The following is a 15,259-nucleotide window of genomic DNA, read 5'->3' on the forward strand; positions in this document are numbered from 1 at the left end:
TAGGAGTGAACTGCAAATACCATTTATTTGTGTTAATGATTGGGATGCAGGTTAAAACTTAATCCAGCCTGGGAAAACTGAACTTCTTACCAAGGGAAGAGCTCTGCCATATTGCCTTGCTGTCTGTCATGCTGCTGGCTAGCCCTGGCTTGGACTCTCCCTGTCTTGAAGTAGGGCTGATTGCAGACATGTCTGAAGTCACAGAATGAGCTTTGCTTCGTGTGCCTGCTGGAGTATTAGGCTTCTGAGCATGTGCATTCTTTCTTTTCAGTCCTACTACTTTGACCGGGATGATGTGGCTCTGAAAAACTTTGCCAAGTACTTCCTGCACCAGTCCCATGAGGAACGTGAGCATGCTGAGAAGCTGATGAAGCTGCAGAATCAGCGGGGTGGCCGCATCTTCTTGCAGGACATCAAGGTGAGGACTAGTGCTTAGGGTTGTCCTGCCTAATGCAGAACTAGACTGAGGGCCTATCTCCAGGCTGGAAGGGAAGGAATTCCCTAGGGATCTTGGAGAGCAGCAGCAGCTGCTTGCACACTTGAGTGGACAGAAAAGGAAAGTGAAACAATAACAAAGCAAGTGATGCACAGTGCAGTTGCTTACTACTCACAGACCAATGCCCAGCTTGTCCCCAAGCAGTTGTGTTGCCTCTCCCGGGCTGACTCCCCTTTTTTTTTATTGTTCAGTGTGATGCCATATGGTATGGGATATCCCCTTGGCCAGTTGGGGTCAGCTGTCCTGGTTGTGTCCTTTCCCAGCTCCTTGTGCACCCCCAGCCTCCTCGCTGGCAGGGCGGTATGAGGAGCTGGAAAGTCCATGAGCTGATGTAAGCACTGCTCCGCAACAACTAAACACCAGTATGTTATCAACACTGTTTTTCTCCTACATCCAAAACATGGCACCATATCAGCCACTCTGAGTAAATAAACCTTATCTCAGCTGAAACCAGGGCACCTGCTTGCTTAGGCTGTTAGATTACAAGGGTGGGAGGAGGAAGAAAGCAGCTCTAAGTCTTAACCTGCAAGATTTCACTGAGCATAACAGGAGGACTTATAGAACAGGCATCTCTGTTCTGTGACTTCCGGCATGCATTCAGTTCTGTTCAGTGTGCACTGCGTCAAGCTTTTCAAAACATCAAAATGCCTAAACTTGGTTGTGCTCAAACAACTTTCAGTATAAGACCCTTACTGGATAGCTGCAGGATGCAGCAAGTTGCTCTTTTTAAGCAGAGTCTGAGACAGATCTAAAATGCTTTGCTCCCTATTGGTCCCTGGTTACTTAAAGTATGGTCATGGGCTTTCCCCTGTAGAAACCAGATCGTGATGACTGGGAGAATGGACTGACAGCAATGGAGTGTGCCCTGCACCTGGAGAAGAACGTGAACCAGTCACTGTTGGAGCTGCACAAATTGGCAACTGAGAAGAACGACCCGCACGTAAGTGGCCACTGAAGCAAGAAAGTAGCTGTGCAGAGAGTGTGTGTGACTGGGTGGGTGGTGAGCTGGGGGTACCTGCTGGTCCTACTGGTGAAAAAAGGGATGGACAAGCTGTGCAGCACTTCCACAGGGAAGGGCACAGGTGTCAGCACCTACTGTAGCCATTTGGTAGTGTTGTTGTGCTTTTTTCTTCTTGCAGAGGACCAGTTATGTTGTGTTTGGGTGGTTACAGCTGTCCTTACAGAGCAGTGGGTGTATGGCTGTTCAACCCCTTCTGATGCTGTTCTTCAGAACAGAAGGCATGTGGGCAACACTTCGGAGAAGTGTATTAAGCAATTCCCAACTGTGAATAAACCTGTGTTTTCAGAGTACTTCTGAAAATGTCTGCAAGCTAAAGCTTTTCTAAAAGGAGTAACATGTTGGACAAGACAGGTGTTAATAGTTACCATGAAAGGCTATACAGTGCTCTAAATGTGTTCAGGAACTTTCTTGTGGTGAAGAAAAGAATGTTTCCTGAACATGATGATACCGCAATGCAGGTTCCTGGAGCAAGTGTGCCTGGATAGGCGTGCTTCACTTTAGTTTTGCCTCAGTAATGCAAGAACGAGATCAAAGGCTGCTTCTCAGATAGCTTCTGCAGCTTTAAAATTGTCCTTGTATATCATTTGTCCCTGTATATCATCTTTCACTAGGCAGAGTTAGAATGATTTCAGATCCTGTTTCAGCAGGATGAGCAATGTGCAGACCTAAACTCTTTTTAATCTCCATTTCAGCTGTGTGACTTCATTGAAACTCACTACCTGGATGAGCAGGTGAAGGCCATCAAGGAGCTGGGTGACCATGTGACCAACCTGCGGAAGATGGGGGCACCAAAGTATGGCATGGCAGAGTACCTCTTCGACAAGCACACCCTCGGGCACAGTGACAATGAGAGCTGAAGTCTTGCCACAAACACCACCCTGTGGGTTTCAGGAAGATTCCTGCTTTACTGTCCAGCAGTGCATGCATCTTCAGCTATCTAGATAAACAGTTCTCTTACTCTGTACCAAATATCAGCCTTCTTTTCTCCTGTGTTTTGTGTATCGCCTTCCATCCAATAAAGTGACTTGGTTCAAAGTGGTTTGTTCCCTTTTTCTTGAAAGGATTGTGCTCCCTAGTCTCCACTGGGAGAATTTTATCTTAAGCTGGGCATGAAGAAATGCATAAGGGGGGGGTCAAGTTGTACTTTTTCTTGGTTAACACTTCTATGAATTAGCTTTTTTTCCCATCCAGTAGTATCCACTGCAGGAATTGCTGAGGGACTAAAGCTGTTTTAAAATGCTTTTGCCACTACAACTTCTGCTGTAATGCAAGGAAAGGGAGGCTTTAGTATCTCTGGGCTTCCTGAGTTGCTGAAGGGTGGGATTAATGCTTCACTGAGCATCATGCCTGCCTGACAACTGGGACTGCACTTGTCTGTAAAGAAAACTCTGTGAGTAAAGAGCTGTCTGAGTGCTCTAAGCTAGACAAACAGTGGTGATGGAGGAACTACCTCAAAAGACAATGCTGGGAGTTAGGTGGGGCTGATGGTGACACCAGCTGAGGCCAAACTATCTGAAAGGCAGAGGGTGAGGAGTACGTGAGGTGGACTGAATTTGTTCTGTTTCCTGTGGTGTGGGGAGATCTGCAGCTGTTCCTGAAGATCTGAAAAGAGGAACACTTTTCTTTAACACTTGCAATTTCTATTATTGCACAGAAACTGAAATGAGGAAACAAGTGGTCCTGGACTTCAGCCTTGCTTTTTTTTATTGTTTTCAGGGAGGATAGTTAGAAATCTTAGCTTTGTGGTGTCTGCTGCCATTGACAAGACTTCCTTGAGAGCTTTCAGGTCTTTCAGGTCAGTGGCAGATGCGATGGGGAAATGGAAGCAATGTGAACACCATTGCCTGCAGCCACCTGTTCAAGAGCCTTATCCCATTGCTTTCCCAGTATGGGGGCTTTCCCAGTATGGGGGAGTACCAGGTAGGTAGGGCTTCGTGAGGCACTGTGGGTCTGTATCACGGGTGCTGTGACTCAGTCCCTTTCTTTCCCTGGAGTATCTGTCAGTAGTGCCAGTCCTGCATGGGACGTGTAGTGGGCCTTGTGGCAAATAATGTAAACTTGGGGTTCTAATTCCTGCTGTGAGGAGGTGTCATTGGCTGTATTCCTCTTCTGCTTTGGGCTACGCCTGAATTCCAGGGTTGTCAGGATGCTGTCAGCTCAGCTACAGTTCTGCTGTTAGGCATCTGTAATGCCTAACACTAAAAGTCTTGTTGGTTTTGCTAAAGCGTAGGGTTTTTCCTCACTTTTTTCTTGTTGCAACACTGAAATCGTGTGCCTGCTACTGTACCTGAGGGCAGTAGTGTTGAGTCACCTGGGCTGGGCTCTTGGTGAATGCTCCAGCAGCTTGGGGTTTGGCTGCACTGCTCTTCTGTTGGCCCAGGTGTAAAGATATTGCAATATCACTTATATGGCAGGTATTTTAACAGACCTGTGTCTTTTGGTCTCCTTTAGCTGTACTGATCCATCAGATCTTCACATGTGCTCTCACTAGTCTCCATGATCACCTCCATCAGCCCCACGTAGTCACCATCACCGAGAGAGATGCCAGAATCGTTTGGGGATGGGCTCTCCACTCGTCTTGTCTCTCTTGTCGGGGGATTATTACTGCTTCTGTTTCCTGAATCTCTTGTCCCAGAAACCTCTGATGGGTACAGGTCTGGCGCACTGCTTGTGTCTTCTGAACTTAGGCTGTCGGGGCCTGCATTCCCCATGGGGGACCTCTCCAGCGCTGGAGATGTTACAGGAGTGAAAGAGAAGCAGGGAGGGGGGCTGCTGGTGGGCGCTTTGGTGCCGGGGGTGTGCAGGGTGCTCAGCTGCTCAGAACCAGGGCCGGCTGTTGTGTTCTCCAGAGTTAGCCAGGGTGGCTGGGAGCCTTTCGAGCTCTTCAGGCTCGTGAAGTTGCCCTGCTTCTCGTGGTTCGGGGACTCTGCCAGGAGGGGGAATTTAGGGCTGTCTGATGCTGTGGACAGAGCTTCTGGACTCCCCGTGGTGGCAGCCTCTCTGCCTCTACTGTTAGAGTTGTTTTTTTCTTCCACCATTACAACCAGTGAGTCAGGACCTTTGTTCCTTTCCGTTGGCCAAATAAACGTTTCCTTGGTACCTGAGCCAAGGGAGCTCTGGCTTTTGTACATATCGCTCGTCCTGGAAGGCGAGGAGTTGGCGATGACGTCCCTGAGGGAATTGGAGCATGCAGCAATGCTGGAGAGCGCAGGGGGCTTCTTGCGGCCCTGGCGCCGGGAAGGGAAGATCATGGGGATGGAGCTGATCGGCGTCTGTGGAGCGCTGTAGAAACCGGGCCTCTCATAAAACGGGGTTGACATGAAGGCATCAAACTCCCTTAGCTTTCCATCGTCGCCGTCCCACTGCTCCTGTGAGGTGGTGTCCCCCCTTGGGGAGGGGACAGCCTTGCCTGTGTCTTGGTAGGCGTAGTGGGAGAAGGGGGAGGTGGGCTCCCCTCGCCGGCGCAGCAGGTTCATCCGGGAGGAGGACCTGGCGAAGGTGGGTGACTGGACACCAAGGAGACGGCCCAGGTGTCCCAGCAGTGGCGTGGAGTGGTTCGCCTCCTCGTTCTCTTTAATTTGCTCCAGGGGCTGGAACTCCATCTCTTCTTTCTGCATGCTGGGGAAAGGCAGGACAGGCTGTAACGCGGCCACGACAGGCAGTGTTTTTGGTGGGGAGGCTGGCAGCACGGGAATGTTGCTGCCTGCGGCAAGCCTCTCCTCCTGTGTTGCCATTAATTATGTGTTAGTCCCCCCGAAATAGCGGTGCTCATAGTAGAGGAGGGCAGCAAGAGGTCAGAGGCATCCTTTGCCAAGAAAGATATCGGCTGTCATCTTTGGATGAGCCTGAAATATACTGGAGCAGGCTTTCACAGACCGTGGGGGAAGATGTTATTGCTCTCTTACTGCTTAAGCACAATATCCTGCACAACACCTGATCTGGGGTGTAAACGTGGTCTGCTCTGACACCCTGTAGTTGCACTCACCTGATATCAAAAGTAGAGCCAAGGAAGGAAGGGCGCTTGTACTCAGCAGTGGCTGCGGTGTAAGGTGGCTGGGGGTCGGGCTCGTTCCAATATAGGTCCTTCTCCAGGATGGGCAAATCCTGATGCATCTCATCCACTGCCATAAGGGACACCTGCCGGGACAGCAGCAGTGTCAGTGAGTGGCGTTGCATGTGCCTATTGTCAGTGGACAAATAATGCAGGAGGAAGCAATGTAGCCCAGGGGTGAGATAAGTGGGTAGCTTTGATGTGTGTTTTTATTTTATTTTTATTTTTTATTTTTCACATGGAGAGATTTGATTAATTAAAAGGAAAGTGATTCTGAAGGGAACATGAAAGCAACACACTCAGTAGAACAGACAAGCTTAATGTTAGGAAGGACTGAAGATGGAGAATAACTGCATGGAAGAAACCAGAGGAGGCAGTTTTAGGTACAGACATAGGGTGGGAAAAGATAGGAAGAGGCAGGAATGATTTATCATTGAAAGGCAGCGAGGGTCTGAAACAAGTCTGGATCCATCATGTGTGCCAAAATATGGGCTAAGGGGGCCGGGTGGAACTGCTGCTGGTCTCTGTGTACCAAATGTATCTCTATGTGCCAAAAGCCCTGTGTTGCTTGGTGTGTGTGTGTGTCTTCCTGGCACACATCTTGCCCTAGTTTTCCTGGAGCCTGGGATGTTTCCCTGGCTGCTGAGAAGGAACACTGAGCCGGTTGCCTTCACCCTTGTATCTGCTGGGGAACCTTATGCTCTCCTCCTGCTTTTCTAGCTGTCTCTCTTTGGAGATCCTGAGCCCGTTCTTAATATACAGCCACCGAAGCCTCAGATAAGCACAAGGGTCATGGACTGCTTCTCTGCCCCGCTGCAGGCAGAAGTGCTACAGAACATCACGACTATACTGAGCCCTCAGGTGCTCTCCTGCCTCTGTGGGCCAGGAGGCTCCTGCCTTCACCGTACCTGCAGGTTCCTGTCGATGAGCCAGTTGGTCTCAAAGTCATCATCATCCTCCCCAAAAGGGTTGATGAGCTGTTCGGCCACCTGCACGTGGAGAGCACACAGCAAGGGTCACGGTCGTACCCACCCTTTTCCCTGCAGGAGGAAGGGCCATGGGGCTGAATCCAGAACTACCCTCAAGCGTGATGTGTCCTGAATTTGGAGCAATGCTGTTTCTCCCCAAAAGGGGTGGGTTAAACCCAGAACCTTTCCAGTTATTAGGAGGCATCGGTACACACAGGAACTGCCCCGTGCTTGCTGCAGACCACGTGCAACACTCTGCAGATAAAGTGCAGCCCACTGCCTCTCTTTTCCCCAAACTAAGCAAAGGTGGAGTCGGTCTTCAGAATGAGGTGCTCAGAAACTGAAGGTCTTGGCAGTGCCCTCAGTCCCTGTTGGGTCCCAGCACCTGGCACGTTGCCCACAGCTCAGCCCCTGCTGGCACAAACCAGGGAAAAACCCATGTTTGGGTCAGATTCCAGTTCCAGGCATGTTTTCTTGGACTTACCTTTAGCCAGCCAGCATAAAAGAAGAACTGCAGAAACGTAAAGACTGGCACGAAGAGATCTAGCTCATGGCCAGGATATGCTTTTTCCGGATCCAGGAACTGCCGCCCGATCAGACAGGCCAGGAAGAAGCTGTAAACAGCCACGGTCACCACCTAGGAAAGGTGCCAAGGGACACAGCAGAGGACCTTGAGTTCCCAACTTGCTTTCTCAGCATCCCTCTCCTAGTTCCACCCCAAACAGCAGCGAGCTGCTGCAGATGTTCTGGCTCTGTAGCCTTTTGAAAGCCATGTATTCAGTTACAATATACTTCTCCTCTGTGTTTTTTTTTTTTTTTTTTTTTAATAAGGAAAATGCATTTCTGCTGCAGAAAGCTTTATTTATGCCCTTTGCCCTTCATCTGTTTTGTACATTGCATGGAATGGAAAATCCACTCTGCGGAATGCCATACATGTAGGCATCACAGAGAGAAGGTGGCACTTGACATCCTGGGTGGAAGGAGCTTACAGCACTGACACATGGCTGCATGGTTGATTTCCTGACAATTTAAGGTGTGTTCGCCTCTCCTGGTATTTCTCTTGAGCCCCTCACGGCTCGGTCCATGCCGGCAGGCCCTTGTTAAATTTGTGAGGGGAACTCTGCGCATAGCTGCCAGCTCTGGACTGACTCCTTTTTGGTCCTAATGGTGGATTTTTTATATTTGCCTGCTTGCTTGCCCAGATTTTCAGGCTATAATGAGTAATCATGGGACTGGAAACTTCCCCTTTGCAAATTACTAGCAGCTGAGGCTCATTGCCATCCAGCAACCAGGGTGGGGTCAAAACAAACACCCAGCACCACAAGATTTAAGCTGGCCCTGCAGTGAGCAGCATGGGTTTGTTCCATTGTGGGCAGGTTACCTGAAATGATAGACTTTGCAATCTGGATGCGCACCTGTAGAAAAATGGGTTGTGCACTGCAGAGAGGGCAAAGACCCTGTCCAGACTATCTGGCAAACTCTGCTCACAACTTCAAGACCTGAATGTTGCTGCTGGAGCAGCTGCCAATTTGGGGCCAGCCTTTTCTACAGCCTGACATGGCTCTGTCACTTCTTCCTGACCATCTCAGTAGCTGAGACTCTCTTTCCTGTGCTTGGGGTAAGGCTTTGGTGGAGCTGATGTCTTCTTCCTATGGGCTTCTTGGTGGGGGGCTGCAGCACTGTGCCAGGGCCACAAAGTATTCTGCCCCAAACGTAAATTTGGGATGCTGGTGCAACGTGTTATGGTATTGCTTTTGTTCCTAGTTTTTAGGGCAGCGGGGTCTGTGCAGGGATGTAGTTTCCTAATGTGTTCCTTGTTAACATTCAGCACTGCATGAATGGAAGCAGCTCCCTTTTCATGGTGGAGTGTGTTTAGTGTTACCTGAGCAGCTGTATGTTTGAGACAAAGGAGCAAATTGGTACTAAAGGTTCTGTCTGGAGTTGCGTTGGGGGAACTCAGACAGCTGAGCACATGCACAAAGCTCTCTTTCACGCATGTGGCATAACTGCATCACAGCTGCCCTGTGTGCTGGAGCAGGTTTGCTGGCAGACAGATCTCAGCTCTGCAGTGTTGGATCCGCACATATCTGGGTTTGCTGTGTACCCATGTGGAGCACATCACGGGTAAATAATTACCCTGTGTGTTTCTGTAGCGGTGGCTGTGCCTGAGTTACAGAAATGAGGCTGGGCTGAGCGTGTGCTGCTGGGTTTCGCGTGCAGGAGAGCCAGCACAGGCTGTGTGTGTAGGTGTGGGCAAGGGGTACAAGTGAACAGAGCATCAGCAAGGTCCTTGTGTAGGATGGGTATGGGTGGGTGTCAATGGGGGTTCCCTTGTAGCACGTGCGGGTGTGGGGGGATCCCTTCTCACCTGAGTGTAGACCAGAGGGATGCTGATCCAGTCATAGCCGTAGAGCCGCCCGCACTGGCTACGCAGAGTGTTGAGTTCCTGCAGTGGGGAAAAGGAACATGTTGTTGGTACCAACTTTGTGTGTCCTTTCCTGGCCTTCTCTAGCCCATCCTCTCCTGCTCACACCTCCCCTGATAGGTGGGACTCAGCTGGGACTCCTGCTCCACTGGTGTCCAGCCTATCCCCACCAGACAACCAGCAGGGTCTCATGCTTCCCTGGAGGGCAAGGTGCCTGGGTGTCTGCATCTGAGATCAGGGTCCCTTCATAGCTCGCTTCACAGCAGAATTTCTCTCTTCAAAAAGTGAGCAGCTCATCAGGTTAGGCAAATAATGTCTTAGAAGTATCCATCTCTCTCTCCTGATTATATGGTGAGTCTAGATAAATATAGCCCAGAGGGATGAATTTCACTCCAGGCAGCAGAGGCAATGCAATTCTCTGCACACAAATACCAGGGAGGATGAGATGCTCTGGAGCCTCTTTTAATCTGCAGCTGTGCAGGGATCACTGCCAGGTCCTGCTTGTGGAGCACAGCCTGCTTCCCAGGACTATACAAGGGTTGTCGATAGTGAAGTTCTCCCCATGGACCATGGTTATTGAAGGTGCTTTTGACTTCTGATGGTCTTTTCCAGATACGTGTTCTGCTTCCTTGCAGACCTTACTACACCTAGATGTGAGCCACATGGCTCCTTCCTGTCCTAGTTTTGAGAAAGGTGTCGCGTTCCTCTCTCCTCTTGTGTGTGCCGTTGCTAACCTGTCACCAGGCCATGAAAAGCTCTGTCCTGTCATGAGTAGGAGAGCTGCAGTGAAGGTATTTCCCATCAAAATTAATGCAATATCCACAGGGACAGGCCTGGCTCACTGTCTGCACATCCTACTTCAGTATTCCTTGCATTACCTCTGAAAATCCCTGTAGTTCTTCCCAGAGAACTGGATAAGGATCTCCAGCAGTTGCCTGCTGGCTCTGTCACTCACGTTCAGGATGCCCTGGAGCAGCACGCTGTCACGGATCCTCCCCTCGTTCCTTGCCTTCACCGCTAGGTTGGAGAACCACACGCAAGGGATCCAAAACTTGTTGTGGGGGGAATTCAAACTCTCGAACTTCTTGTGCTCTTCTGGGGTCATGAGACCTGGGTGGGAAAGAGTAGATGGGAGAGGAACGTCCATAGAGAGTGGAAAGGAGTTGATCTAGTAGGAAATAGAAACATCTAAATCTCTGGTGGTCGCCTCAACTCTCCTTATAATTGCAGGAAAGATTTGGGCACTCACCTTTGGGGGGACATAAAAGGACAAGAAGTCTTGCTAAAACTGTGGTTTGTAGAAGTGTAAGAAGCAGATTCTATTTCACAGAATATACTGAGTTGATGATTCCTGTGGGTCCCTTCTGAGTCCAGCTCCTGGCTCTGCACAGGACCACCCGAAAATCAGACTATGTCTGAGAGCACCCACCATTGGGGAAATATAGTACTGGTGAGGGTGCAAATGCCTAGAGAAGGTGATGACTTGTGTCCTAGAACTGCCTGTTTCTCTCTGGATTGAGAAGGGAGTCCAGATGACTAGGGCAATTGCAGACATCTCACTATGGGCAGGCTGGAAAATGTTGTACCGTGAGGAGCATCTTCAGAGATAATTCAGCGAGCCCTGCATTTGGGGTCTGTTTAGGTCAGAGTCTCCCAATTCTCACCCACCAAGTGGAAAACTCTTACCCTGAGAGAATAAACTTAAAACCTGGCAGGGGTCTGCTCACGCTCTGCTGTAGGCCTGTGCACAGGGTCACTTACTGCAGAGCAGCTGCTAGGGAAGTCACTGCACCACAGTTACAGGAATCTGATCAGTCAGGGATGCCCTGCGACCTGCAGCATATCTCCATTCACACACCTGCTAGTTCCACTCCCCTTACACAAAAAAAAAGTGAGCAGAGATGCTTCACGTTTCAAAGAGGCCCTGCAGCCACAAGTAGGAACAAGCACACTGTGAAACAGGGAAACATAAACAGTTATTTCAGAGGAGCAGGGCTAGTGCACGAGCAGATGCTGAGGACCAACAGCAGAGCATGTTGTAGCACTTTCTCTACTCCAATATAGAGGTCAAGGGGCCATTTACAGAGCTCCTGGCCCCAAGCCCAGCAGCAAGGTGCTGCCTGCCTGGGGTCAGAGCTGTGCAGGAGGCAGTGCCAGCACTGACCTGCCCTCACGACGTGCTCCATGCTGGGGAAGCGCTTGTAGACAGCGGTGCTGACGGAGCGCAGGATCAGCACGCTGCACAGGTTGCTGTAGCGCATCAGCGTGCGGCGCAGGAGCCGCCCGTACTCGTCCTCCCCGTCCACGTTGCAGGAGACCAGGTTCATGATGCGGTCAGGCCACGGGATGCTCTCGTACTGAGCCCACCAGCGGGACACCACCAGGGCCACGTAGAAACCTAGAGGGGAGCTGACCACGTTAGCCACCCTGAAGGAGCAGGAGGTGTACGTGCTCGTGTCACTGGGTGATGAGTGAAGGCACGCCTTGCAAGGCAATTCATATCTCCATGATAAAGCTAGAGCCTGCCTTTCAGTTTGTTTGGAGATACTTGGTCCCTGCCCTCCTGGGAGAACCCAGAACGTGCCAGTACAGCTGGACGGTGAAAGCTGTGTGCATAGCTCACAGCTCCGTCATGGAATAATGCTCTCTGCCTGGGGGTTTTACAGAGGCAGGGTGAGGGAACTGCTTGGTGAATCCTGCCTACCTGCAGAGCTATGACAAAGCAGGGAGACAAATGCTGCCCCGTTCCCCTCCCTGCACACTCACGGTCAGAGCTCCTTACCCAGCACAAAGGACACGGGGATTAGCTCAGCATAGCTGTTGCAGTAGAGCGCCAGCTTCTCAAACATCAGCCTTTGGCTTTCGCTGAGGATCAGCCTGAAAGGGAGAAAAAGAGTCATCAGCCTCACATAAGAGACCCAGGCCTGCTGGGATAGGAACCTGGCAAGGGAAGGTGAGGATGTGCAGCCACAACACGACCGCTCTGTGAGCCTGATGATGTGGGTGAGCAGCCTAGGGCATCAGCCTGCCTGACATCAGCCCCAGCTCTGCTCCTGCTAGCAGTGGCTGTTCTGACATGTGTTCCTGCCTATGTCTCAGAGTTGCTTTCCTCCCTCCGGGCTCTATCTGTGCACGTTGACCCAGCTAGGGGAAGTCCCTGACTTTCCTTGTTAAAACCAGACCAGCCACAGAGTACGGTTGCCTTATCACAGGTCTGCAGCCCCAGGGCTGATGTCTGCTCTCAGAAGCGTTGCTTGCTGTGTACATGAGGGAAATTCTCTCCTAATGCTTCCTGCTATTACTAGTACTTCCAGTACTGGTTCAGCCTTGGCGTCTACATACCATTCTTCTCAGGCAGTCACCAAATGCAAGTCTTCATTCCCAGAAAGAGGAACTGTTCCTCTCCAGGCCAGAAAAAGGAAATCTGTCAGCTGCTAAGCTGTACTGGTGCAGTGAGGAAGGACCTTTCCTTTCCTCCTCTGAACAGTGGCTGGCAAGTGTCTGGCCAGTTCCTTTTTATCAGGACTGTATTGCTCAGTTGTCATGCCCTGGGACAGGCTGAGAGTGAGTGGTTGCGTTAGTGCTGCTGCAAGGATGCCCACCTGTAGACAAGACTGATGGTGAAGTAGAGGGAGATGAAAATAAGGAACTCGGAGTAGAGGAGCTTGTAGATACTGCCTTTCCACTGGAGCAGGAGTTGGGAGAAGGTGCCTAGGCGGGCATCGGCCACACGGTTGGTGTATGTCACTGTCATCACAGATCCTGGCAGAAACACAAAATGGGCAGATATTGAAGCTGCCAGCAAGCCTGAACAGGGGCAGGAGGCAGAGAAACCTTGAGTGTCCCAGCAGGCAAGCAAGATTGAAGGAAGGAAGGAAGGGAGAAAGTCTGAGCTGAGACCAAAAGACGGGTCAGATGAAGTCATTAAGGTAGGAAACCATGAAGAAGTTTATGGGGAGATTTCTTGGTGCAGATCCAGATGAAGGTACCTCTGGAGATTTCATGGGTTTTGTAGCACTCGTCCAACAAATATTGCTGTCTTTAAATTTGGGCTGGGGGGCATATCTGGCCTGTGCCGGTCCCGATCCTGCAGGCAGAACAGCTTTCCCTGTTAGAGACCCGAGGCATGGGGTTTGGAGTTCGACCAGGCTCACAGAGCTCAAATTCCAGCAACTTCACCTCCCCACTCTTTCAACCATACATTGCACAATAAATCATGCCAAAAGAAAGAAGGCATTCAGGCTCATGAAATGCTTCCCAATCATGCAGCATCCCTGCTGCACTTCTTGTCTAGCCCTAAATAGATAATTATTAATCATAATTAATTATCAGACTCACGTAAACCTGAAGCTGTAAAAAAAAAAAACACAAGCCACTGTAATCTGTGCCAGGCAAGCACAGATCGTTTCACAAATAATTATCCAATGTGAAAACTGTTGGAATTTCTAAGCCAAAACACATCGCCAGATGTTACATAGACATTGCAGTGACCTTGATGTTAACAATACCAAGGTCTTGGGCTCTTGTCTGAATGACGGAGACAAAGAAGTGCTTCCAGGGATGATTCAGACCTTACTGGTCTGCAGAGGTGAGTTTGTGTCCATCCTCCTTATTTAAGCATCTCAGTGAAAGACCTACAGTTAGGTGGAGAAAACTCAGCTCCCAGTGAGCTGGCTCTGTGAAGAGAAACTGCAAAATCTGTTGGCTGGTTCAACAAACAGCAGGCTTTGTTCTGAATATGGCTTCTCGGTGCTGCACCTCCTTCGTGTTTCCCTGTCCTAACTCTGCCTGAGTCCCCTCTTACAGATTATACCGGAGGGACAGAGCTGGCACCCACCCTGTTGAGAGCTGCACAGATGCACCTTTAACTAGAGACTCATGTGTGTTTGTGCCCTTTCTGTGTGTATTTTTGCCCAGCGCACAGGACTGTGGAGAGTTTTTTAAGCGCCCTAGACCCTATACGCACACGGGCTATACAGATGAGAAATGTATGGGAGCACCCATAAATTTGTTGGGGGCTGCTTGCAGGAAGCAGACTGTTTGCTCTGTGCTTTGGGTCTTGAAATTGCTGAGGGAGACTCCTCGTTGCGTAATTCAGATACAGAGCCACTTTTTACCAAACATGGAAAACTTCAGCTCTTGTCCACGTAAATAATGGACACCACCTCTGTGCAGTCCTGCTCGGGCGCAGGATATGGGGCTTTTCCTAGTGATTTTGCCTTCAGCTCTGCGTGGTTAAGGCAGCTCCCTGCCTGCCTGCTGGTCTATGCAGGATGTCCCCGGTTGTCACTTGGCAGCTGGCACACTCACGGCACCGATTGGGGTTGAGATTCATGGTGTGAGGCAGTTCGCTGCAGCACTGGCGGTGGTAAAGTGGTCAGTTTGGGGACGAAGAGCCATCCCTGTGCAGATCCCACACAACCCAATGCCACCCATGGGGCCACGGGAGAGCGTGGCACTGCCACCCCTGTGCCTGATCCTACATCACCCTGGCTGATCCATCCGATCTAGCTGTTGCACCTGGGGATCAATTGACACTAATCAGACAAATTGAGTTCACAATGATCAAGATCTCACAGTAGCAAACCAGATTTACCTGTATAAGGTGTGTTACCCACCCTGTAACATTGGAAACAGACAAAAACGCCTCCTGCAGATGCAGAGAACAGATACAGAGGACAGATAGAGTGAGAGGAGCGATGAGTTCACAAGACAGACAGATCGATCGGCTAGTCTTTGAAGGAATCTACCTGATCCTGTGAGGGCTAGATACTCACAGTCATGGGCTCCTGGGCTGCACCGGAGACGGTGAAGGTTTGGTCCTGCACGTGTCCTTGCTGGGTCCTTTGTGGCCAGCGCCACAACCCGCCTCCTCTTGGCTCGTGGGGGGATTGAACCTGGCAGACACGGTGTGCTAAGGAGCCTGAAACCCACTTGGGAGCTGCAGCCGGTCACTTGATGCCATAATCCTTCCTCATTACAAAAGAGACTCTGTTGTCTTTTGCCCCGTTCCCTTCTAATCTTCTGAGTAAGCTCTGGGTGTTTATAGAGGCGGCCGGAGGAGGGGAGGCAGGGCTGGCTGCTCCACAGCTGCTGCTAATTCCTGGCACAGCCATAGTGGCTGCCAGAGGAGAGGCATTTTCCTCTAATTCTTTCCTGTTTGGTACCTTTCTCTGTGTCATGGTCTTGCAGAAGCCCCAGGAGATTAAGTAGGGCTGGAATTTTCCACAAGTGCTATAAATGTGTCCCCCTTCAGAGCCTGTGCAGGTCCCTCTTCCCTGAGTGTTAGCTCCCTAGG

At 50.4% G+C, this 15,259-nt stretch overlaps 2 protein-coding genes across 3 annotated transcripts in view; one reads left to right on the forward strand and one right to left on the reverse strand.

The window, feature by feature from the left end:
• FTH1 (ferritin heavy chain 1) overlaps positions 1-2,552 on the forward strand; it is an 18,241-nt gene extending 15,689 nt beyond the window's left edge. The window contains exons 4-6 of the mRNA XM_040558273.1: positions 272-418; positions 1,311-1,436; positions 2,210-2,552. Coding sequence (XP_040414207.1) covers positions 272-418; positions 1,311-1,436; positions 2,210-2,374 — 438 coding nt within the window. The 3' untranslated portion in view covers positions 2,375-2,552. The remainder of the gene's footprint in view (positions 1-271; positions 419-1,310; positions 1,437-2,209) is intronic.
• Positions 2,274-14,958, reverse strand: LOC121070711 (bestrophin-1-like). 2 transcript variants are annotated; one of them, XM_040558271.1, is made up of 10 exons: positions 14,739-14,958; positions 12,564-12,723; positions 11,744-11,838; positions 11,126-11,359; positions 9,917-10,071; positions 8,905-8,982; positions 7,021-7,173; positions 6,477-6,557; positions 5,503-5,654; positions 2,274-5,135 (listed from the first exon to the last, which is right to left on the reverse strand). In XM_040558271.1, the coding sequence occupies exons 2-10, from the start codon at positions 12,713-12,715 to the stop codon at positions 3,965-3,967; spliced, it is 2,271 nt and encodes a 756-aa protein (XP_040414205.1). In that variant the 5' UTR covers positions 12,716-12,723; positions 14,739-14,958; the 3' UTR covers positions 2,274-3,964. The 2 variants fall into 2 exon arrangements, with proteins under 2 accessions (XP_040414205.1, XP_040414204.1); XM_040558270.1 differs by lacking the exon at positions 14,739-14,958 and having other exon boundaries at positions 12,564-12,977.
• Positions 14,959-15,259: the final 301 nt, after the last annotated feature.

This window comes from Cygnus olor, chromosome 5 (assembly GCF_009769625.2).
Source record: "Cygnus olor isolate bCygOlo1 chromosome 5, bCygOlo1.pri.v2, whole genome shotgun sequence".
In the NCBI taxonomy this organism is placed as follows: domain Eukaryota; kingdom Metazoa; phylum Chordata; class Aves; order Anseriformes; family Anatidae; genus Cygnus; species Cygnus olor.